General features: G+C 45.6%; 1 protein-coding gene across 5 annotated transcripts in view; it reads left to right on the top strand.

Moving 5' to 3' along the window:
- Window positions 1–24,203, top strand: part of LOC113931903 (CREB binding protein) — a 123,167-nt gene that overhangs the window by 55,500 nt on the left and 43,464 nt on the right. For all 5 annotated transcript variants that reach the window (XM_027610084.2, XM_027610083.2, XM_027610080.2 and 2 more), the window contains 2 exons: window positions 15,330–15,570; window positions 16,891–17,004. In XM_027610084.2, coding sequence (XP_027465885.1) covers window positions 15,330–15,570; window positions 16,891–17,004 — 355 coding nt within the window. The remainder of the gene's footprint in view (window positions 1–15,329; window positions 15,571–16,890; window positions 17,005–24,203) is intronic.

Genomic DNA, 24,203 nt, shown 5'->3' with positions numbered 1-24,203 from the left:
TTGTCAGACTTCACTGTGCACACTTAGTGACTGGATATCTGATGTGCCTTTGGTGGTCGGTCAAGGCCAGTTGTCTTCCCTGGGCTTATTGCTGGGAACCTGCCCTTCCGAGCTTGCCATCCACGTAGTTGTGCAGTAGCAGTTTCACAAGGCTCAGAAGAAAGCCAGGGATTATGTTCAGAAAAGCATCATTTTTGGTTTGTCTTTTGATTTTTAAAAAACTTTTTCTTTATATATAAAGACACCATGGAGAATTCCTATATCTCTGTCACTTGGCTTCTCCTGATGTTAGCATTTTAAGTAAATAACCTTGGTACAGTTGTCACAACTAAGAAATTGACATTGCTTACAGTACTTATAGTTTTGAGGCTGTTGGAAGTGGGGGGGGAGTTGTTGGATTACTCTTAGTTTTTGATAAAATCAGAAAATGGGGTAAGAGCAAGGTATCCTGATCAAGTGTTCTCTCTGTTACATTCTTCTTTCTTTAGAAAAAAAAAAAAAGGCGGCGGTGGGGGGGACAAGTAATAAAACATGTTCTCAAACTATTTAAATTTTTTACTACTTTATTTCTTCTGATCATCTCCCCATAACCTCCCTGGATCTGCTGTTCTCTTTGCAATAACATTTTGTTGCCAGGATTGTCCTGTTCTCAGTGGTGCAGATCCAGAACCCGAATCAAAGCCACCGCTCCCTGGGTCGGCTCCTCCGAGCTCTGGGGCAGCAGGTTGGGACCTGGCATCCACGCTCTTGATGCTCTTCCTTTTCCAGTCTCCTTGTGTGGACTCGAGTGCTGGTGATCATCCCCTGAGCTCAACCAGAGTGAGAGTGTGTGCTTCTGTACAGAGAGTCTGTGTTTTGTTGTCTGGGAAACCCCACCTTACATTTTCCTCCCTTCTCTCTTTTCAGATCTTCCCCAGCCCATTTCCCCCGTTCTCTCTCCTTTGCCTAAAGCTTGGTGGCAGAGGCCCTTTGCCTTAGGTTCCCCTGTCTGCCTCTGCCTCTGGGGACTGAATTCCTGGCATTGGTGTGCATGTCGAGGCAGATTCATTTTGGACTTTAGAGAGGCTTCTGGGTCCCTTGACATGTACCAGGGCTGGTGGGGACAGTGGGGACAACCCTTTGGTGTGGGGCAGGGCTTCTTTCTCCCTCAGCCCTGTTGACATTTGGGACTGGATCTTTCTCTGTTGTGAGGGCCATCCTGTGTATTGTGCCCCTCACCCACCAGGTGCTCACAGCCGTCCTCTATCCCCACAGTCGCCCCAGGTGAGAACACCTGCTCTGGGAAGGCAGTAGCACTAGCATTCTATTCTCTGTCTGTGTTTGTGACAAGTAGCTCTCTCCATCCCTGTCTTTTTCTCTCCCTCTCCCTTCCAGCTACACTCTTTCTTACTCAGAATATCAGGGTAAACTGAGGAAGTGTTTTGATCTGTAGAGCTGTGCTGTTTGCCTAGCCACCACTGTCCCACAGGGGTATGCATGCACTTTGACAGAGATCCCCAACAGGGAGGGCAGGCTTTGAATGCTGTCCTCAGACATTCACCTGGAGCGTACGGGGCCGACTTTGCCAGCATGTGTGTCTATAAGGGAGCATGGCCCAGTCGCAGCCTTGGTGCTGTTGGGATGGGAACCAGAGGGGACTGGCAGAGACGTGAGACAGTGCACAGTTTGCCTGAGGTCTTTCTAAGTGCCCTCATGCCCTGCAGTTTACCTTATTTTTATAACAGTCTCTTAAAAGACATTACTACATGTCCCATTTTACAGATGAGGAAGTTGAGGGTCTGAGGGGTTCTCATTTGTTCAAGGCTATGAAGCTCCTGTCTGCAAAGCCTAAAGCTCTTTTTAATAATGCCTGGTATCATGTTTTAGCAGCCCTGAGTCCACTGGGAATGCTAGCCTTTGTTTATGTCGCTTCCTTGAGCATGTTTTGTGGTCTTCCTTAAATTTTTTAAATTATACCTGACCCCTTGGAATCTGTGGATTTTTTTAATTTTATTTTTTATTTTTATTTTTGCACAGTGAGGGAAAGAAAGTAGCAAAAACTGGGTGTCTTTAATGGGAAAAAAGAATATGAAGCCTTTTTTTTTTAAAGATTTATTTTTATTTTTATTTATTTGACAGAATGAGATAGTGAGAGCAGGAACACAAGCAGGGGGAGTGGGAGAGGGAGAAGCAGACTTCCTGCGGAGCAGGGAGCCCGATGCGGGGCTTGATCCCAGGACCCTGGGACCATGACCTGAGCGGAAGGCAGACACTTAACGACTGAGCCACCCAGGCGCCCCAAGAATATGAAGCCTTGATCTTATTTGTGGTTTTTTTTGTCATCCTTTGGGGAATAATCTTTTAAAACCCAACTGGATCTGGTATACCAAATAATTCAGCTCAGGGCTCTGGTGCCACATCACCTGATGCCCTGGTCGAGCTCTTCATGGAATGATTTTAAGCTACTCAGTCATTGATCATGGGGCGCTTGCGTTTTCCTCTGTCCTACTTTTTGGAGGACTCCAGCATCCCCAGGTAGTGTTGAGAAAGGAAGGGGATGTGGCCATCTCTTTAATTCACCCCATTTGTCGAACACCTTCTCCTGGCCCATGTGCTCCCAGGATGCAGGTGTGAGTGAGCTCACCCCCTCTTTCATGAAATTTGGTGGGTGGTGATGAAAAACAAATCATCACAAAACACTGCCCTAGCAGGTCTCAGTAGCAAGCAGTGGTTGAGGTTGCCACAGGGACCTCCTTAAGGCCAAACCAAGGAGGGACATTTAAGGGCAAGGTCAGAAGATGAGCAGAAGCCACAGAGACCTGGGGGCACGGGGAGAGTGTTGGCTTGTATAGGGACCAGCAGGCAGCCAGTGGGAAAGGCAACTCTCGAGGGAGTGGAGAGCCATGTACTGGAATGTTGGGGGCCGAGCAGGAGCCAGCTCAGGGAGGGCTTTGGGTGGCAGGGATCACTGCGGTGGTCTAGACTAAAAGGACGCACTTGATCACAAAGGGAGGGGACGGAGACCAGACAAGGTTTGCCACTGGAACAGAAGTGTGGGCCCCACCACATAAGGCGACTTGGTGGGTGGGGGAACCATTTACAGAGCTGGGGGAGGAACAGACTGGAGAGGGGTGAGGACGAGGTGACAGAGGGGAGGGCATTTGTAATTGCACTTCACCTGTGTTCCTTTTGAGATGCTTGTGAGATGTCCAGGTGGGGTTGTCAAGCAAACGGTGGGCGGGCATACAACAGGGCAGCCGCTGTGCCACTCCCAAGGGAGTGAGAAAGCCCTGCAGGGGAGACAGGTGGAGGAGGAGCTGGGTAATGGGATGATATCACTGCAGTGGAGAGAGGAGGAGATTTGAACGGGAGGGGATGGCGAGTCAGGCACCAGGGCAGAAGAGTGTCCCCGGAACATGGGGGTCAGTCTGTGGGGCAGTCTTTCATCTTTGAAGTCAGTGGTCGTGGAGACCTGTGACTATGCTCTGTTGTCCCCCACAGCGTTCCCAGCTGTCATGATCCTCTGGGATGTGCTGGGGGGCTCTGGCAGGGAGTGGGGGAGGCTCCAGGCCCCAGTGCAGGTGGGATCATTGTTGAGGGCTCATAGATCCTCAGGATAATACTCCAAAGCAAATTGGCACATTTTCCTAAATTTTTAAATGTATCTCATCATAGTTCTATGTTTGGCCATCATGTTTGTAATTTCTTAACTTTCTACAGATTATTTAAGTTTGTTAGAAATTTCACCATATTATTACTGTGTTTTATCGTTCTAAGATGCACTTTTTTTTTCAGATTGTAGTATCTCTGAAATCAGGTTGTGCTTTAGAAATAATCAAGATTTATTTAAATCTAATAAAATACAGTCTGTATGCTATTTTACTTGTTCATAATTTGAATTAATAGGAATGATGTAACACTTAAACATATATATTCACTGTATAGTTTTCCTGAACAGCTTTCATGGATAGAAGGATTTTTTAATTATTTAAATTTTACTGACAAAGAAACAGGAGCAGATTTGGGTTGGGGTAGAGGTTGGGTCATCTTTCTGTGGACTGGGATTGAGGTCCAGGTAGGCCATCTTGAAGGAGGGGGGTGTGCACATGGACGTATGAGGAAGCAGAGAGGGGGAGATAGTTTCCCGGGCAGTGCTCTGGAAGAGGAGGCCCCCTCATTCCTGGTGATACTGTCCAAGAGGGAGGGACATCTGACATCATTTGGGACTGGAGTTGTCAATTAGGTCATTGCTGACCTTCACAACAGGTTCAGGGTTTGTTTTTAAAGGAGCATTGTTAAGAAGTGGGACGCATTTTGGGTGTATCTAATCTGAGAAAGTTTGGTGACCAAAGGAGCCTCCTCGTCAGGTTCTCCCATGGACTCTCCTGTGGGGCTCTCAGATGTAGTCTCCTGCCGGGTTCTTTCTAATAGGAAGTTCAGGGGAAGGGGGGGTGGTGGTGTTCTTCTTGTTTGGTTTGGGGCTTTTGTTTGTTTTTTGAGAAAAACTTAAGAATTGTGTTATGGAAATGTCCTGATTCTTAAAGTTGTAACGAGGGAAATCAGGAGTGCTGCTTATTTAAAATTGCCCATGAGAGTGTGTTAGGATTCACATTGGTCCCCATGTCACAGGAGTTTGAAGTGGAAGCTTCAGGTGAGGCCCCGAGATCACTGCTGATCCAGGTCTGTCCACGGGAGGAAAACATGGCAGGTGGAGGCCTGTGCGCTCAGGGGAGGGCTATGCCCTCCTGCCAGAAGGACGGAGCTGGAACTGACTGCGCTGTTAGCTGCATGGGGTGGCGAGCAATTAGCTGCGGCCTATGCGGCGGGCGGGGGAAGGGGGGGCCTCTGTGCATCTTAGGGTTTTGTTTCTGTTTCTCAAGGTGTGTCCATGGACCCCACTGCTCCAGAGTGACTGGCTCCTGGACCCCATCCAGTCTTCCTGGGCAGAATCTCTTAGAGGAAGGACAGGAAATCTCTGCTTTTGTGGTCACTGTTCAGTTTTTTCTTTTCCAGTGTTTACCACTCAGTTCCTTCTAAGGCAGTTCAGGAGAATCACCCAGTAGGTGGGTTTATCGTTCTTTCTCTTAACACTGGAATCTGCGGTTTTAAAACAACTGCCCCAGTGACTCAGATGTAGAATAACATTTTTGAGAGCCTCTGTCCATTACAGTGTTGGCAACCTGCTGTAGAGGGGGCTGACTTTGTTGGTCTCTGTGTCCACTTTAGTACCTCAGAAGGCTTCCCCCAACCCTTGTTTGTCTTATTCTCATAATTTTCTGTCTCCTGTATCCAGTTTCTGATCACTGAGGGGTCAAGACTTGAAATGACCAAGCAGGGTGAAGCCTCATGAACCCAGGGGTTCCTTGCAGAGATGCTCCCCTTCTCATAACCCTGTACACCTGCTCCTTGTACTTCACAACGGGAACTTACAGTCACTGATTGGTTGATAGAGCCCTCCTGTCATTCTGGGGAAACCAACAGCGAGGGAGTGGTCACACCAGCTCAGATCACTCCATGGTTAGGAATGGTGCCTCTGTCCTTGAACTGGGAACCATGGGCAAAGGCTAGGAAGTAAGTGTGTGTTATTATTAGTAACAGCAGTGTTTGTGTATTTTTAAGAGTTTACATCTGCTTCGCTCATCTTCTTCACCTCTGTCTTGAAGATCCCTCAGAGAATATGGATGTGGGGCCTTTGAAGAATAACTGAGTCTAGAATTCTCACCAGTAGCTCTGTAAATCCTTGCTACTGTTTAAACTTTTGGCAATACATATCAACCTAAGCACAAAATAAGATACCTTGCAAATACCAGGAAACTATAAATTGAGAAAAATGAACAACGTCCCTTGATATCAGGCATGAGCATAAGGATTGCAAGTAGTCAGGGTCGTTTGACTTTCTTTCCAGGGTCTGATTAGTACAGGCCTTTCTTCAGCCACCCCCTCTAGGTAGCAGCTCACATTATCTCCAGGGACACTCTGCTCTCACGCTTCCTGCCGAGTAGAGAGCCTACAGGAAGGCTCCATGGCTCTGAGGCTGGGCTGTGTCCCCACTGACTGCTAATGTTAGGACGGGTGCCTGCCTGTCAGCAGCAAGTGCGACCGAAGTTTACAAGGCATTTCTGAGGAGTGAGGTGACCCTTCGAAGACCTCTGTAGAGAGCACGCTTGGTCTGGATGCTTGCACAGGGCTCCGCACCGTCTGGCACTGCATCTGAAGTGCCATAAGCCGATTTTCCCTCCCTTTCCATGGCTGCCTGAAACGGCCCCGAGGCTCATGTCACCAGACACCAATTTGTCACATGAGGAATTTGCCAAATTATCAAATACTCACTGTGATAAGTATTTCTGAAGAACGTGTTCATGTGTATTGATGATATTCAAGAGGGATGTTTCATAAAACTTTTTGGTACATTGGTAATTCTCATGATCTGGTCATTTGGTGAATGGGCCTGATGTTGAGACCCTTGGTCTGGTTGGCCTGTCACGTTGGCCATTGGAGTAGATCCAGCACATTCTACCTTTTAGGGTTTATTTGTGCAGAAGCAGGTAACCACTCAGCCCTCCTTGGCAGACTGACTCCAGTTTGAAAGGAGTGACCTTGAGGCTGGGGAGAGAATGAGGGGGTGTGTCCAGTTGTTAGTCCCACACCTTTGCCGCCACCATGCCCCCACCCACTCCACGGTCTATCATGTTTTCTTCCTTGATGTAACCATTTGTTTTCTGTTCTAAAATAATTTCTTATTTGGAAGATTATTTAAAAATTCTTGTCCAGCTTGCTCATTTTAAGTTATTGTCTTAATGGGATTTAAATCTTAAATTTTAAGGTAATCTTATTTCTTAAAATCAATAAGCACCAAGCAAAAAGAAGAGAACACAAGAAACATTATTCGGCCTATCTAAACAGCTATGTTCTTTTCCTTACCAGTTGATCTTTATCATCTCAAAGGTGATTATTGCCTCTTCCTAGTTTGATAGCTGTGTGCACTTAATGAGCATTTTCTTTATTTTATGACTCCAAAGCTTTGCATACCCAGCTGTTCTAGGGTCCTTCTGGGGGAATCAGAACAAGCTTATATTGCAGAGCAATTCTGTGTCCCACCTGGTGTTTGCCTTGGTGTCATTTTCTGACTTGAAGTGGAGGCTGGGGAGAAGTCAGGTTTCCAGGTGGGCCAGGGGAAGGATGCTAGAGTGTGGGTCTGAACCCCACTGGAGATGTGGAAGGTTTGGGCCAGGTTAATCTGAAGGGCCATCTCCAGGAATCCCAGCCTCATGTGGATGGGAGGCAAGAGTTGGGTAGAGAGAGGAAGGGCTTCTACCACCTCCACCCCGCCTCCATCCACCCCTTCCCCAGTCCTACCCCCTCTCCTACCTTGGTCAGTTCCTGCTGTATACTGTTTGTGCTAGTCTTTGCAGATATGATAGCCTTTTCTTGGATGCTTAATGTAAAATAACTTTTTTCTAGGAAGAATGCCAGGATAAATTTTATTATATATGCTCTTTATGCACATCTGTGATTATATCCTTAGGATAGAATATAGGGCATATATAGAAATGGGTTTGGTGCTACTTATTCAAACCTGTGTAACAATAGCAATTCTAATAAAAGTACATGTTAGATTCTTTTAAATATTAAAGAATACCAGAATATTAATGGCTTGCTTTTCCAGGTTATTCGATGGATAAGGGTATGAACAAAGATTAAGTTATGGTGACAAGTGATACATGCAAAGAGCATGTGGCCAAATCTAGCAAAGACTGGAGTGGAGTGAGCAGGCTATAGGCCCTGCAGCTGCTGGGTCAGTGAGCTGTGTTCACCTGCTGTTACTCATGGCTCAGAATGTTCACATACAGGGTAGAATCGTGATGGAGCCGTTGTGGCTCTTGCACCATGCTAACCTCGTGATTAGGAATTACCTGTGAGCTCATTTGAGTCCCAGAAATGGGTATTACGTATATTTTAAGGATACCATTATATTGCCTTCAACAAAAAGCTATGTACCATGTTTCCAGTATTAAACAGTGCTTCCGTGGCTAGGGTTGTCACTCTGTCCTTTGATGGGAGAAAACGGTGTTTCATTATATTGATTTGCATTTCTTTGATTACTAATGAGAATTAAAGTACTTAGATTTGGAGACATGCTTCCTTTTTTTTTTTTTTTTTAAGATTTTATTTATTTATTTTAGAGCTCAAATGGGTAGGGGCAGAGGGAGAAAATCTTAAGCAGACTCCACATGGAGCCTGACGTGGGGCTTGATCCCAGAACACTGTGATCATGATCCAGAGTTGGATGCTTAACCGACTGAGCCACCCAGGCGCCCCTAGAGACATGCGTTTCTTTCCTGAGTGGCTTAGTTCCTGTCTTCTGACAGTTTTTCTGTTAGATTCAAAGCAAGGTGGTTAGCCCTCAGTCAAGGTAGGCTGCAGAGAGCTTAAGGGTGCAGCTCAGCTGCTAGATCACCCACTCCACCAGCACCGCCAAGCATTGCCCTCTGAGTATGGGGCACCCCTTTGGGGTTACTTCTGTTGTACCTCAGGATTGGCCCCAAGTTAGTTCCTCCCTTGGTGATTGGGTATTAAGTGAGTTGCTGCTTGTTGGGCACTGAACACAGCCTGCACAGAGAACTTGAGAAATACAGACTGGCCAAGAGGAGAAGGAATTATACCCACGTGATTATTTGCTTTGTCTTGTGTGTTTCAAATATCGTTTCCTGGTTTGCTGATTGCATTTGTTCCAGCAGTTTTGGCACTTGCCCTTTCTAGACCGGTCTGCACTGCATCAGAATCACCTGTGTACCTTTTTGCTTTTCAGGGTTTTGCTTTCTTCTATGAAAGTACATACATGTTCATTTTGGAAAATTTGGGAAAAAGTTTAACACTTAAAACGATAAAGCACCCTCCTGTGGAACATTAACAAATAGAAATGCTCCTAGCTTTTCGTCCACTCTGTGAATCCTAGTCTGGGAGGAGGGAATGGGGAATCAGTTTGTAGGGGTTTACTGGCGATTGGTTAGGAACCACTGCTTTGGGTTTTTTGTTTTTGTTTTTTTATGAAGGCCTTTACCACCTTTGCATTACAAAATACTCATTTTAACTACCTTCTGGGACCTTTACAGTTTTAAGATGCACATTAATTCTTTAGTGTTTTCTATTGATTCCTCTGATTTCTTTTTTCTCCGAAGTAGAGTGTTTTCTGGTTCTAAAAATGGTAGACACTTGTTGTAAAACATTCAGACAATACGTGGTTATAAGCAGGATCTCACCCCTGCCTAGGGGTAGCTACCAGATCATTGTAACAAGGTTTTTTTTAAAGAACAGGTGCAGATAGATAAAGTTAATAAGGAAAAACGGAATGATTTCATGGTATTATTTTTTAACTTAACATGTTATTATAGACTGCTTTTGTGAAAGCATAAAGGTCTGCGTTATTATTGTTATCCTCACGTAACAATCATTTTATTACATCTCAGTTTTGGGGGCCAGACTTGGCTGGGCCGTTCTTTTGCACCTGGCTTTTTGACTAGGGTCACTTGAGGTCTGCCTTACTTTTCATGGCTGCATATTATTTCATTGGGTCTGTAGCCAAGAATTAGTCCACCTTCTGTAGGATTTAGGGGTATTCTGGTTTTCAGTAACTTAATAACTTATGGTGTGATGCCTGTCTTTGCACGGACATTCTAGCACGCTAGCCCAGTATCTTACTCCCTAATAATAAGTTGTAAGAAGTGGAGCTACTAGGTGAAAAAAATGCACATTTTTCTTTTTGGTACAAGTGGCTTTCCAAAGTTAAACCAAATTGCATTATCACCAGAGCACCTGAGAATTCTCTATACCCTCATCAATACCAGTTATTTATTATATTATTTTGGTCAGATTGATAGGTGGAAAATGCCTTTTTATTTTAATTTCTTTTTTTTTTTTTTTTTGGTGGTTAGTGACAGAGCTCTTAAAGAATTATTTATTCATTGGAGAGAGAGACAGAGCACAAGCAGGGGAGAGGCAGAGGGAGAGGGAGAAGCAGGCTCCCTGCTGAGCCAGAAGCCTGATGTGTGGGGCTCAATCCCAGGACCTGGAGATCATGACCTGAGCTGAAGGCAGATGCCCAACCATCTGAGCCACCCAGGCACCCCATGAGATAGAGCTTTTTTTTAAAAAAAAAAACCATTTTATTAAGATATAACGCATACCATACAATTCCTGCCTTTAAAGTACATGATTCAGTGGTGATTTATATTGTACAACCATCACCGCAATCAATTTTAAAGATTTGTTTATTTATTTTAGAGAGAGAGAGCAACAGCACAAGTGGGAGAGACAGAGGGAGAGAGAATCTTCAAGCAGACTCTACACTGAGTGCAGAGCCCGATGAGGGGCTTGATCCCAGGACCCTGAGATCATGACCGGAGCCAAAACCAAGTCAGACTCAACTGACTGAGTCACCGAGGCGTCCCTCACCACAGTCAGTTTTAGAACAGTCTATTACCCCGGAAAGAAACCCTGTACCATTTGCAGTTACTCCCCATTTTCTGTGAACCCCCACCCAGAAGCAACCAGTAATGTATTTTCTACCCCTGTGAAATGACCTCTTCTAGACATTTCAGAGAAATGGTATTTTACAGTGTGTGCTCTTTTGTGACGTCTGTTTTAACCTGAGCATAGTGTTTTCAGAGTTCCTGATTCAGCATGTGTTTAGGGCTTCCTTTTCGTGGCTGAATAGTAGTCCATTGTGGATGTATCATGTTCTGTTTTCCATTCATCCCTTAATGGGCATCTGGGTTGTTTCCGCTTTTTGGCTGTTATGAATAATGCTACTACAGACATTTGTGTGAACATAGTTTTCACTTCTTTTGAGTAGATACTTAGGAGAGGAATTGCTGGGTCTTATGGTGACTCTAGGTTTAACCTTTTGGGGAGCCGCCAGACTGTTCTCCAAAGTGGCTGCTCCATTTGACGTTGGTGTAGCTTTCCACATGCTCATCAGCACATGCTGTGCCTCTTGTTGTTAATTGTGGCCATCCTGGTGGGGATGACGCAGCGTCTCATTGTGGTTCCCATTTGTTTCCCTGATGGCTGATGGTGTTGAGCAGCTTTTCGTGTATTTATTGACCATTTGTGTATCTTTTGGGAGGAAATATTCAGATATTTTGCCCATTTTTTATTTTTTTAAGATTTTATTTATTTATTTGACAGAGACAGCGAGAAAGGAAACACAAGCAGGGGGAGTGGGAGAGGGAGAAGCAGGCTTCCCATGGAGCAGGGAGCCCAGTGTGGGGCTTGATCCCAGGACCCTGGGACCATGACCTGAGCCGAAGGCAGACGCTTAACGACTGAGCCACCCAGGTGCCCCTATTTTGCCCATTTTTTAATTAGGTGTTTGTCTTTTTATCATTGAGTTGTAAGAGTTCTTTGTATGTTTTAGATGCGAGTGCCTATCACATCTGTGATTTGCAAATATTTTCTCCCATTCTTTGAGTTGTCTCTCACTTTCTCAGTGGTGTCCTTTGAAGCAAACAGGTTTTAATTTTAATGAGGTCCAGCTTCTCTTTGTTGTTGCTGTTGTTCGTGCTTTTGGTGACATATCTAAGAACTCATTGCTTAGCCCAAGGTCATGAAAATTTACTCCTGTGATTTTTCTGAGAGTTCCAGTTTCAGTGCCCACTGTTAGGTGCTGGGTTTGTTCTGAGTTACTGTTTGGGTATGGCGTGAACGAGGGGTCCACATTCGTGCTTATGCGGGTGAGTGTCCAGTCCTTCCCTCTTCACCACCAGTAGTTCGGAAGACTCTTCTTCCCTCCGTTGAGTGGTTCTGTCACTGAGGCGTGGAACGTGTTTTATGTTTGTCATATCCTTGTATTTCCTTTGTTGAGGTGTCTGCACATTTCCCCCACATACTTTTTAGTGGAGTAGTGGTGTTTTTTGTTTTTTGTTGTTTTCTTTTTCCTCTTAAGAACTCTTTATATGATATAAATGCCACAGCCTTCCTGGAAAGCAGACATTTCAGGAGCTTAAAAAATGGTCCTATCGAGGCGCCTGGGTGGCTCAGTCATTAAGCATCTGCCTTCAGCTCAGGTCATGATCTCAGGGTCCTGGGATCGAGCCCCATGTTGGGCGCCCTGCTCAGCAGGGTGTCTGCTTCTCCCTCTGCCGTTACCCCCACTCATGTGTGCGTTCTCTCTCTGAAATAAATAAATAAAATCTTTTTTTAAAATGGTCCTTTTGGGGTGCCTGGGTGGCTCAGTCGTTGGGTGTCTGCCTTCAGCTCAGGTCATGATCTCAGGGTCCTGGGATCACTGTCTCTGTCAAATAAATAAAGAATATCTCAAAAAAAAATGGCCCTATGTTTTTACTATTTCTACTTCTTAAAAACAACCATTTTTTTCTCAGTCTTTTTACCTTTTATTTATTTATTTTTAAAAATTTTATTTATCTCTTTGACAGAGAGAGACAGCGAGAGCGGGAACACAAGCACAGGGAGTGGGGGAGGGAGAAGCAGGTCTCCTGCAGAGCAGGGAGCCCGATGCGGGGGCTCGATCCCAGGACCCTAGGATCATGACCTGAGCCAAAGGCAGACGCTTAGCAACTGAACCACCCAGGCGCCCCTGAAGGGTGTTTCTGACGGATTTCAGGACACTTGCAGTTCATGTAACTCCTTCGTCTCATCAGATCTCAGTCTGAGAGTGGAGGCATTTGACTCTGCCCTGCATTTGTCAGCACCTTGCTAAGTGGACTAGCCCCATACAGGTCTACAGAGTCATCAGGAGGGCCAGACACAGGCACTGGAGGTGTGTCTAATGTTCCATTTTGCCCGAGACTTATGTCTACGACATGTAGAGCTCATCAAGCATCTCCTGATAAACATGTGCCATAGACTTTCCAACTGTGCTCTTTTGACATGTTGAGCTTCCAAAATGTGGTCATTATAGTTGAAAAAATGCTATTAAGAACATCCCAAATGAGAATCAGTGTGTTAATTTGTAGTAACCTAAAAGCATTCCATTTATAATTTAATCGTAAGTTTAGGGTTTCACCTGGCTTTTATATGATTTATATTTTTGTATGTAGCATTTCTGTATCTTAAGAAATAGGACAACTGGCATGGTCTCTTCAATAAGTCAGGTTCATGAAAAAATGAGGAGGGAAGCAATAGATGAACCTTAAAAACAACCACCAAATGTGGGGCGTGGGCCTTAATTGGGTCCTGTTTCTGCAAACCAACTTTAAAAGACACTTTTTGGACAACTAGAGAAATTTGCATATGGACTAAGTATTAATGAATATTAAGGAATCGTTCACTTAGGTGTGATAATGGTATCCTTTCCTGTTTACTTTTCTGTATATTTGATATTTTTGTAAATGCAGCAGAGAGAAGCCTGAGCAAGGGTCCTCTTCCATTTCTCCATTCCTTTTGATTTCTTATGGGACTTTCTATTGGGAATAACCCGATGGAGGAAACTTTGAGTATCGGTAGTGAGTGCTGCTGGGGGCATAGTCAAAGGCTGCTTGTGAAAGCTGTATTTTAAGTTGCAAGAAAAGGGAGGCGGGGAGTGTAGTTTATGTTCAGCAATGGGAGATTGGATAAATGAATGTATAGTCATATGCTCATTACAAATCATGCTGTCATATTGTATGAAACAACTTAATGGGGGCACCTGGGTGGCTCAGTCGTTAAGCGTCTGCCTTCGGCTCAGGTCATGGTTGGGATCGAGCCCCACATCTGGCTCCATGCTCTGCAGGAAGCCTGCTTCTCCCTCTCCCACTTCCCTGCTTGTGTTCCCTTGCTCGCTGTGTGTCTCTCTCTGTCAAATAAATAAATTCTTAAAAAAAGAAAAAAAAAAGAAACAGTAATCCGGGACAGAGCCTGGAGTTAAATACCAAGTCGTGTGTCTCTGTGAGTGAGTGAGTGATAGAAGACTGTTGATTATGGTTCATACATACGCACGCACGTAGAAGAGAAGACTGCAAGAAGAAAAACCTATCAGCACTTTAAGAGTGGACTCTTGGATGTTGGGATTTCAGATGTTAATTATCTCCTTCATAGCTCTGTTGCTTTTCAGATGTTCTGCAGCATGCATATAGTACTTTTACACCAGGGAAAATTAACATAAGGAAGGAGAGGTTCTCTTTTCCTTAGTGTTATGTGCTTCTCCAGTCAGCAGCTAGGACTTTGCTTTTGCTTTGGACCCTAGTTAGGCTTCCAGGAGTTGTGCTTCTGAGGAAGCCTTGTGGCTTTTCTACATACTTATTTTCTGAGTTCTCATAAAGATAGAACCAAAACAAAGCTCTGTAACTTTTTGAAAATGAGCTTTGATTCGTTAAGAAATATTTGTATAGGTTCTTTTTTTCTCTTGTAATTGGAGGTAAATAGTTTTGATGCTTAATATGAAAAGTCAGAGAGGTGGCATACTTTGGGGGAGGCAGTGAGTGCTGTGAGGTGGAGCTGGGAGTTGTGGGGTCAGAGCCTGAGAGAAGGTTAGAAACCCTGCACTGTGGACTGCATCCTTGCACATCAGGAATGTCACATGCCTCTCACTTTGTAAGTTTCTTTGGTACGTTTTCTGAAGGATATTGGCAGTCTGTAAAGAATAAGAAGACTCCACAGATCACCTTTCCCATTCTCTTTGCAGTTGGGAGGTGTGGTCAGCCTTGCTTGTTAGTTTGAAAGGATGAAAGCAATTAAACTCTATATCCGTACTTTAGCAGATCATCAGCTACTTCTTGAAAAAATTGTCAGATATCTGAGTTGAAATTTTAATAGGCCACAGCATTTCCTGAGCATTAACAGCTGTACAGAAGGGTTGTCTTAAGGGTGTGTGTCATACAATTCTTTGAGGAGAGGTCAGAAGTGAAGCAAGAACTGTCCTGGTCACAAGATAGTGAAATCCGCTCTGCGTGTGGCTCCAGGTTCTCTGATGCACTGGGTATTTGCAATGGATTGTGATTGGTCAGGCCTCGGCAGTCTAAAGGTTGAACCATGAAATTGCCAGCGTGTGGCCATTGGGCCTAAGGGAAACAAGTTTCATATGGTTTAAGCTAAGACAGCCCACAGCCACTCCTGCACTTATGTATATTATAGAATAAGCTGGGTTTGGTTATGATGGTTCAAGAGTAAGTGTCATTTTCTTGCTCTGAGATCCTCACACATGAGTGAATTTTAACCAGCCTTCTGAGTTGGTTTATTTCTGTGCTTCTGGATCTTCCTTAAAATTGCTGTTAAATTAAAGAGAACCACACCAGCTGCCTTCTCTCTGTGGCCAATATTGCCCATCAGCTTTAACGTTAACCTGAAAAATAATGAATGTGAATTAGACCTCTGAAAGCTTATTAAAAAATTTTTATTAATTTGTTTTATTTTAGTCTCAGATGCAAACTTCAGTGGGAATTGTCCCCACACAGGCGATCGCAGCGGGCCCCACTGCAGATCCTGAGAAACGCAAACTGATACAGCAGCAGCTGGTTCTACTGCTTCATGCTCATAAGTGTCAGAGACGAGAACAAGCGAACGGAGAGGTTCGGGCCTGCTCTCTCCCACACTGTCGAACCATGAAAAATGTTTTGAATCACATGACACATTGTCAGGCTGGGAAAGCCTGTCAAGGTAAGTGCCGTTTTCTGAAATCCTGGTGGCGTGGCTTAGGATGAAATGTGTCCGGTATTCTTCAGGAGCTCTCTTGTTAGTAAGGTTCCTGCAACCTCCGCCTCCACACACCAACCAGGCACAGGCCACTGGCACGCTTACCTGCTCAGGAGAACGGTGGTTTGGTTTCCTAATACTCTATGAGCTTCTACTGGATGAGGCAGTGCCCTGCGTTTGTTCTCTTCCTCCTTCCTCTGTCACGGAAGACATTTGTCACTTCTTGAGCACTGTCTTTATCATAAATGTCTAGAGCACGGTTTTGTTTTGGGTAGGATGGCACAGGCGCGTGCGCGCGCAGCCCTCCCTGAACCTAGAGCATCTGTCTTGCAGCTGTTTCATGTGTTCTGGCTGCCGGAGGCCCCCGCCTTGCTCCTCCACCCTTTCATCTTGAGGCCGTTCAGGATACCAGCGACGTTGTCCTGGGCCACGATCCGTGACACGGGGAGCCGTGTGCACCGTATCATCCCTGCCACCTCCTTCCTTCTCCTTGAGAAGGGGGTGAATCCTTTCCCCTCTTCTCTGGCAGACACCTCAAGTCTACAGAAGAAAGTGTTTCTTACTAACAACTATACTTTGATCTTTATCCTCCTCCTTTCTCTTCTTACTTGTGCTCCTAGACCTTGGGGAGAATCTCTCCCTGACTTCCCTCTCTCTCCCTTTGTGACATTTGTGAGTCCCCAGCATAACGAGGATCCTGATGGAGAAGCAGAAGAGGGTCATGCTAGATCTTTAGAAAGAAATCACAGTGCCTCGGTATGGAGTGAAAATGAAGACTCAGAGTAACCGCTAGGTTCAGTCACCCTCTCATGTACTTAGAAAAGTGCCCGGCGTCCCCTTTAGAATCTCCCCAGACTTCTCATTTGCTTCTCTGTATGTATTTCTTGAACTGTGGTGTTGAGATGGTTTCATCCTTCAACATAATGTAGAATTTTTATTTTCAGTAGTGACATGACATTATTATTTGTCCTAACTTTCATTCCAATTGTTCAGTATTTCAAGTCAGATAGTTTTTGTTATGTTTTGTTTTTGTTTTGTGGGCCGAACCTTAATCACCATCATCCATGACATTGCTTCTGTGGGAAATTTGTGTTTAGAATTCTCAACAGTCGACTTACAAACGTTTTGGAAAACATCCTGTTTGTAAGTTGAGGACTGCCTGTACTGTGTTATGGTTACACGTGTTACCATTTTCTTATGGAATCTGGCATTATAATTTAGGTGTAATTGAAAGTGTGACGATCTGGATAGAAAAATAACATCTCGTTGTTTTTCTGGTCATAGTTGCCCATTGTGCATCTTCACGACAAATCATCTCTCATTGGAAGAACTGCACACGACATGACTGTCCTGTTTGCCTCCCTTTGAAAAATGCCAGTGACAAGCGAAACCAACAAAGTAAGTGAGCATTGGGGGTAGAGAAGCTCGGAGATGAGAACAGCTACTTGGAAAGAGAGTGCGGGAGAAGAGATAGGAAGCAGAGCAGCGATCTCGAGCCCAGAGGCTAGTGGTGAGCAGAGACACGGAGGTGGAGCTGCACCGAGACACCAGGGGGAAGCTGAGCTTAGCAAGAGATGGATTCTCAGTGTGCACAGGGCCACTTTGGGATCTCATCCCCACCCTTGTGTGCGCGCGCACACGCACGCACGCGCACACACACACACACACACACACACACACACCAGAATTGGCAGCAGCGGACCAGAGCAAAGGAGGAAGGTCGCTGTGACCGCAGAGCGGACATGACAAGGCTTCCTATGTCTTGACAGACACTCAGTATCTGAGGATTGAATGTCACGTCACTATAATGGCAGTGACTTCCAAGGGGCGGGGAAGTAGAGGGGACACTTACTTTGGAATTGAAACACCTTATCCTAAAGTAAGTTTGGCGAGGGCTGTGCTATGGAAGTGTCAGGCAGGCAGGGTCAGTATAAAATGCCACATGTAGACACTTGGGAGGTTTGCTGTCCTCCATGCAGAGGCGGTTCCCAGACCTGTTTGTGTAACTAACGATTGATTCAGCACAGATTGAGAGTGTTTGCCCCAGGACTGGCCGCATCCTGACCATTCCCATCGTTTCGTTGTCTTTCGAGCCATCTGTATAGCCCTTAGCTGGTCGGCGGAGCCAAGGCCCCTGCTCAGGAGGTCTGAGTGTGGCTCCCTGGGGGATCCCTGCCCTCGTGGGCATCAGAGCAGTGAAAGGATGAACATCTCTTCCAGTTTTAAGTCCTTTCCTGTCACTTCAGGGGTAAAACTGTGGTCTTAGGGTATGTCCCTCAGTTGGGACAGATAGGACGTGCCCTCCGGTGTCGTGTGACCCCTCTGGCTGGAGCTGCTCCCCGCGACCTCCAGCACCACACAGTCTTGCTCATCTTCCTCCATCTTGTCTGGGCCATCTTGTTTGTGGTTGCGTGTTCATTGCTCTCATCCTTCTTGATCATCTGCCTCGAGACCCCACTGCTGCCTGGAGAGCCTGTGCAGCTGTCTCTCTGTTCGTTTCCTTGGGGCCTGGGGCACGGCGGAAAGCATGCCCTGAGAGTGCTGGGGTGTTGCACCAGTGACGCCGGGGGTGTCCCTCCCAAGTGGGCAGCCGATTGTGGGTTCGTTGTCGTCCGTCCCTACAGAAGGACTCACACTGCGTTTCCTTTGAAAAGGCACTTTCCTAAATCAGTTTAATTTTTCTTTGACCACAGTTGGAATTAATACACAGTTTTCCAGGACCTCTCTTACATGAAGTGAAGTTCTAGGAATCTAGGTCTTTCAGAACCATGTATTTGGGAGAGTAGTTCTGTTGGTATAAGCTTGTTTTTCCTCACAGTTAGTGTAAAACTATTTTTTTTAACTAGTATATTATGGTTACGTTTTCTTGTGTTTTAGGACATGTTTCAGTAACAGGCTTTTTAAGTGCCAAAATATTCATTCCATGAATAATAAGTTAGGATTATATTCTGAATTTCTCATTTGGGGGTGTGGCTTTTCTGGGACCTTTTGTTTTTAGTATGTGTTGCCATGACAGTGTTAAACTTTGGTGATTTCTCTTTTTAAGAAACACTTATGTGGTTTTTGTTTTAAAAAAGAAAAGAAATACATGTGGGTTTTTTTTTTTCCTCAACATCCTTATAACTGCCTGAATGTTGTGACAGTTGATCCAATGCGTGCTCTGAAGTGGTAAACCACAGTGCTTCCACTAGTCATAATGTAAGGTGTCACCAGGGTGATTTTATAACGTCAAGTCACCGGGAATATTTAGATTAACTTTATACCAGGTTCTGGTAACTTTTTTGTAAAAGAAATGAAAGCACTTATGTAAGAAATGGTTAAATACTCCTCAAATTAGGTTTCGGCCCTGAGTGTGCTCTTCTGGCTCTCTCTCGCTCTGTGGTTTTCTGAGGGCAGGAGGTTGATGTGGTGAGTGAGAACATTCCAGCAGTGTGCTTCTATAAGCGTTTGCTCTTCCTCCTCTCCCGAAGCAGACTGTGCTGGTGGTGTGTGCCCACGGGGGTTCGGCAGCAGGGAGAAAGTGTGGGTCCAGCCCTCCGACAGCTTCAAGTCAGGGGCCAGAGTCAGAAGATGTACACTGCAGCGAGGTGACAGTTGTGCCACAGGAAGGAACGAGCTGGAGGCGAGTCCTGGGGGAGGACCCGGAGGACCTGTGTGTGCTGGAGGCCAGGGCTTGATGGAGCCCCATCCCAGTACCGTTAACGATGGAAGGACACTGCACACAGCACAGTGTCCGCACAACCTGTGCAAGCGAGGGGATTCAGGGAGGGAGGGAGGGTTTGTGGCGAGAGGTTGGGGCCCCTGGGGTTTTGCCGGGAGACTCCCGGTACCTGCCGAGGCCGTGCTTTCCTGGCAGGTTTCCTGCAGGTGCTCATACCCTCCACGGCCTCACTTCCTCCGTGGATGTCTCTGCTGAGAGACCCTACCGGTATCATCTGTGGAACTAAGCCACTCCATTGGTTACCTTTCTGGCCTGTGTTGAGATACTGTTCAATGTTTCTTTGTTTTCTTGAGATTGTGTTATCACTGATCTTGAACTATCCCTCCCTTAGAGAGATAATCAGATTTTATTGAATAGTTAGGACTTTTCAAGGTATACACCTAATGTCAGTTCTGGCATCTGACTTCCAGAAAATTCCAGTGCGCAGGGCTGTGTGGACACAAGACCTAATTCCCTATGTGAACCCCTGTTGCCTCATCAATGGGGTTCTTGCTACCAGGCTACACAGGCAGAAGTGCAGAAAGTCAGGCCCCATCTCAGAAGTCCTCGGTGATCAGTATGCACAATACAGCTGAGATGCACAGCCTTGGAGGATGCCTTGAAGGGCTCGGTGTTTGTCCCAGAGCCCTTGAGACGTTTCGAGTCACTCTGGGGAAATCATGGGTTTCCCAGCTCAGAATCCCACAAGAACTGTCAAAATCTGTGCCGCGGGATCAGCCTCCTCCTGAGACCAAACACAGTCACTGCTCACAGCCGTCTTAGATGTGGGCTGAGCCCCGCAGCATGACAATGGGGAGTGTCTGAGTCAGTAGTCCTCTGGTCCGGCGCTTGAATACCTCCATGGGCTTGACCCTCACTACCTGGTCTGGCTGTCTGTTCCGATTTTAAGCACCTGTGATTGTGAAGTGCCTTCCTTCATGACGTGAGTCCAGATCTACCTCCTTAGAGCTTCTGCTCATGGAGCAGCCTGCTTCGGGGCACAGTAAGGGTTTGTTGAACAGGCCCTTGTTCCACCTGAGAGCCCTTCAGAGACTCTCAGATGCCTCTTCTGACGGCCTGTGCCTGGGATGCGGAGCAGAGGTTGCAGTGGAACTTGAATGGCTGTAGGGGTAGAGCTGTAGGCTTGTCTGCCCCTAATTTAAATACCCAGCAGTCAGTGGTGATGTATTTCATCAAAGTAGCTTTTGCCTTGCTCGTCTGGGTCCCACAGTGTTGCCCCTCCTGAGTCGTTTGGCTTCTGAAGAAAACCTGTTGCACGCTTGTGTGTTCTAGCTCAGTGGTTGCTGTGCTGGAGGTCCAGCCCTGGGGCTTAGGTGTTCTTTCTTGTTCCTGCCCTGCACCGTGCACAGGAAGATGCTGGAGGGGCACTGGACCCCCTCTTTTGGTAGAACATGTGACTCTTGAAATTAGGTTGGTGAGTTCAAGCCCCATGTTGGGTGTAGAGATGGCTTGTAAAAAAAAAAGGATGCTGGAAAGGAAGGTCGACCTGGTGCACACAGCACCTGGGAGGCACAGAGGTGCGGGGGCCACTCTGCAGAGACGTCTGCAGGTCTGAGTTAATTCCAGCATGACTTTTTTCAGTAGAAATCTAAGCAGTGACTAGTTAGTCACTGCTTTGCCTGCTTCGTGGTAAATCTCCCACCATGCTGACAAAGCTTTGAAATTTAGTTTGTTCATTTTCATTGGATTTTCACCTTGAGTCCAGTTTTACTGAGAACATCTGGGGACTTGAATTTTCGCAATGTGCTCTGAACGCGGGACCTGTTAGTGTAGCGATCTCCATTCTCTCAGGGGAAGGACATGAAAAGTGGCAGGTGGATCCTGAAAAGAGCCCACTAGAAAACTTGGCCTTTTATTTCCTAGGTCACAGGCTCCCGATTTAGCTGCAGCAGGAGGGTGGTGAGGCAGTGGAGATGTTGGGGGTATCTTGAAGATGGGCTGCTGGCGGGAATGCCACTGACCCACAGGGAGGAGAGCCACACTGATGGATTGAGACACTGTATGAGGGGACAGAGACTGGATATGAAATATAGCATTAAGCTCTAAGAAAGGAAAGAAGATGTAAAAATGGGAAAAAGAACAAGAGGTTTTAACATTTAAAGAGGTAAATGTCGATAATGTTTAAAACTGATGAATGCAGAAGGCCTCGTTCTCAGTGATGCCAGATAAATGAGCGTTGCTGCCTTTAGCACTCCTTGCTTTTGTTCAACCCCAAGGCCTGCGGTGTTGCATGCTGGGAGGGCCCTGGGAAGGCCGGTCGCTCTGCCACCTGCCACGGCTCCCTGAACTCGGCCGGGGCTTTCCAGGGCTGTGTCCATGGCACCATGCTTGGCCTGCCTTCAGGGAGTATACAGGGATGATGGGATGAGCGTGGTTTTCTCCTTCCAGGGTCCGGAGCCGCTGTGACTTAGGGGATTATTAGGTTGATGTGTTCTCTCTCCCAGCCGCCCCTGTGCCCCGAGTGCAGACTTTGTGCTCCCATCCTGGAACCTCTCAGAGTGCCCCGCACAGTCTGCATGCACTCCACCTGTGGACTGAGTGAGTGAGCGTGTGAGGTGGAAAAGGCGCAGAGAGAAGCAGAGGCCCAGTAGGCATTGTAGGAATGGCAGGAAGCCTTACTGCCACCCAGGAGGCGAGGAAGACTTGTAGGAGAAATGCAGAACAGAGTTTAAACAGAATCTCCTTTTACCTGATGACTCCTCTTTCAACCAGTCATCACCCCTACAGTAAACGTCTGCATTCCCTTACCCTGAGGTACCCAAAACTAGCATTTGTCATTTGGACTCAAATTGGACCATGCTTAAATGTCAGAGACCTTTTTTACTTTTAATGTCAGAGACTTTTTTTACTTTTTTGTGCTTTGTTTTCCATGCCTCTGAATTGTTAGGATTGTCACATACCAAATGCTTACTTGTCTCCTGATAGATAATGTGTTGTTTCATTTTTTTAATAAAAAAACACCATAATGTTTATATGTAGGAATTAAATGCTTTTAACACAAATACAAATACAGTGACCATATCAGCAGCTTCCATGGAGGCTCTGGCTTCCCCACAAATGGCCTTTGGCTTGGGAGTGGCATTCACCCTAAGGTGGGGCATTTTCATGGAAAGGATGGCATTTGGGGCTGGGTGGATGAAAGTGGAATATAGTAGGAAAAGTTGTTATTTCTTCACCCTGAAAGAGAAGGCTACCTAGACACCTTCTTCCTTTAAAGTCCTCTCCACAATTCATCACTGTGTGTAGCAAATATAGTCTGGGCCTGTTCTTTCTTAAACCAGTAGGTGATAGAAAAATAAACCATCCTACCATTATTGCTTTCTTTTTAACATCAGAGTGTTGTGTTTTGTTTTGTTTTTTAAGTAGGCTCCATGCCCAGTGTGGAGCCCAATGCGGAGCCCAATGCAGGCCTTGACCCTGAGATCAAGACCTGAGCTGAGATTCAAGATTCTGACGCTCAACCAACTGAGCAACCCAGGCGCCCCTAACGTATCAGAGTTCTTTTAGAAAATCTGACCTGTCAGTTTTAGGAATACGGTGGGCACATGTTGAAAGTTTGGGGAGGGGGAGTATTAACTATTAGGGAAGATACTTTTAAAGATATCATACATGACTTAAGCTACACGCTTGTCATAAAGAGTAGCTTGGGAATTGCTTTTCATTTATAATAATGAGGTGCTTGGTGTGTGTAATTGTGTCTAATGAGCGTTAATGAGTTTGAGATCTGAATATCCTTATTAGAAAAGTTAATAGTATGGAATGTGTAATTACCAAGATTTTTTTTTACACCTTTAGCTTTAATTAAAATACTCTGATAAGTATGTGAGTTGTTTACATTATAGTTGCATGGTTGAATGTGAGAATATTATCGTTACACATAATTGTCAGAATATGAAAGGAAAGCTTTGTGAGAGTGCTTAATGTGTCAAAGAGCATATGTTATAGTATCAGTTTTATAAGCTACTGTTTATAACATGACTAAAATTTGGGGAAGTTGGAAAGAAGGGAGATCTTAAGAATAAGAATAAATAGTAGAACATAAAGCTTTTGCCTTATGATGCGTGCTCACCAAATGAGGACATTTGGATGGTTGGACAGAGGGATGAATTGAACTTGAAGTGACCAAGGAGATACAGATTTGGGGCCATCTCTGTTAAGTTTGAAGTGCTTGGGAATGGGGTTCTTTATGTTGCTCCAAATTTTCCTTCGGTCTTTTGGGATTGGCCCTGGTAGATGGTGGAGTACCAGGAGGGAGAGGGAGTGCCTGCAAGCCGTATCAGTAGGCCGGGTAGTGGGCGTGGATGGCTGCATGAGGCTGTGCCAGTTCCTGAATCTCAGTGGTACTGAGGTGACGCCTGGATAAATGAAAATCCATGCAGAATCTCCAAGCCTCGTTCCATCCATTAATTTTAGCTAGATCAGTCAGTCAGGTACAGTATTTCTTGAGCAGCTTTAGATAGCCAGACAGCTTAGCATGGGGCCTTCCTGCATAGGAAACTGTAGGAAAGAAAGGTTTGGTGTTAATGCCATTGTACATAAAAGTTTTGAGGAATTGAAATTTTGTCGTTAGAAAGATTGAAGTCCTAGACTTATTAATTAATAAGTAACAAAACTGACCAACTAGGTGTCACCTCTGCCCCTTCTTTAATCCTCTGTACCTGTGCAGGTGATCAGTGAAGGACCCCAGGGAAAGTGGCAGCCAAAGGGGGGCCCCCTTAGTTCATGTCAGTGATGGCAGTTGCTCCCCCAAATCAGAACACTTTCTTTTGTCACGTGTGTGCCACTCCCCTGAAACAGAGTTCTGAGTCTCTAGATTTCATACATAATTTTCATTAAGTGAGCTCTGATTTTGTGATCTGTTGGTTGTAAGATCAAA

This window comes from Zalophus californianus, chromosome 10, assembly GCF_009762305.2.
Source record: "Zalophus californianus isolate mZalCal1 chromosome 10, mZalCal1.pri.v2, whole genome shotgun sequence".
Classification (NCBI taxonomy): Eukaryota; Metazoa; Chordata; class Mammalia; order Carnivora; family Otariidae; genus Zalophus; species Zalophus californianus.
The sequence above is the reverse complement of the archived record's forward strand: the minus strand, read 5'-3'. Positions and strand labels throughout refer to the sequence as shown.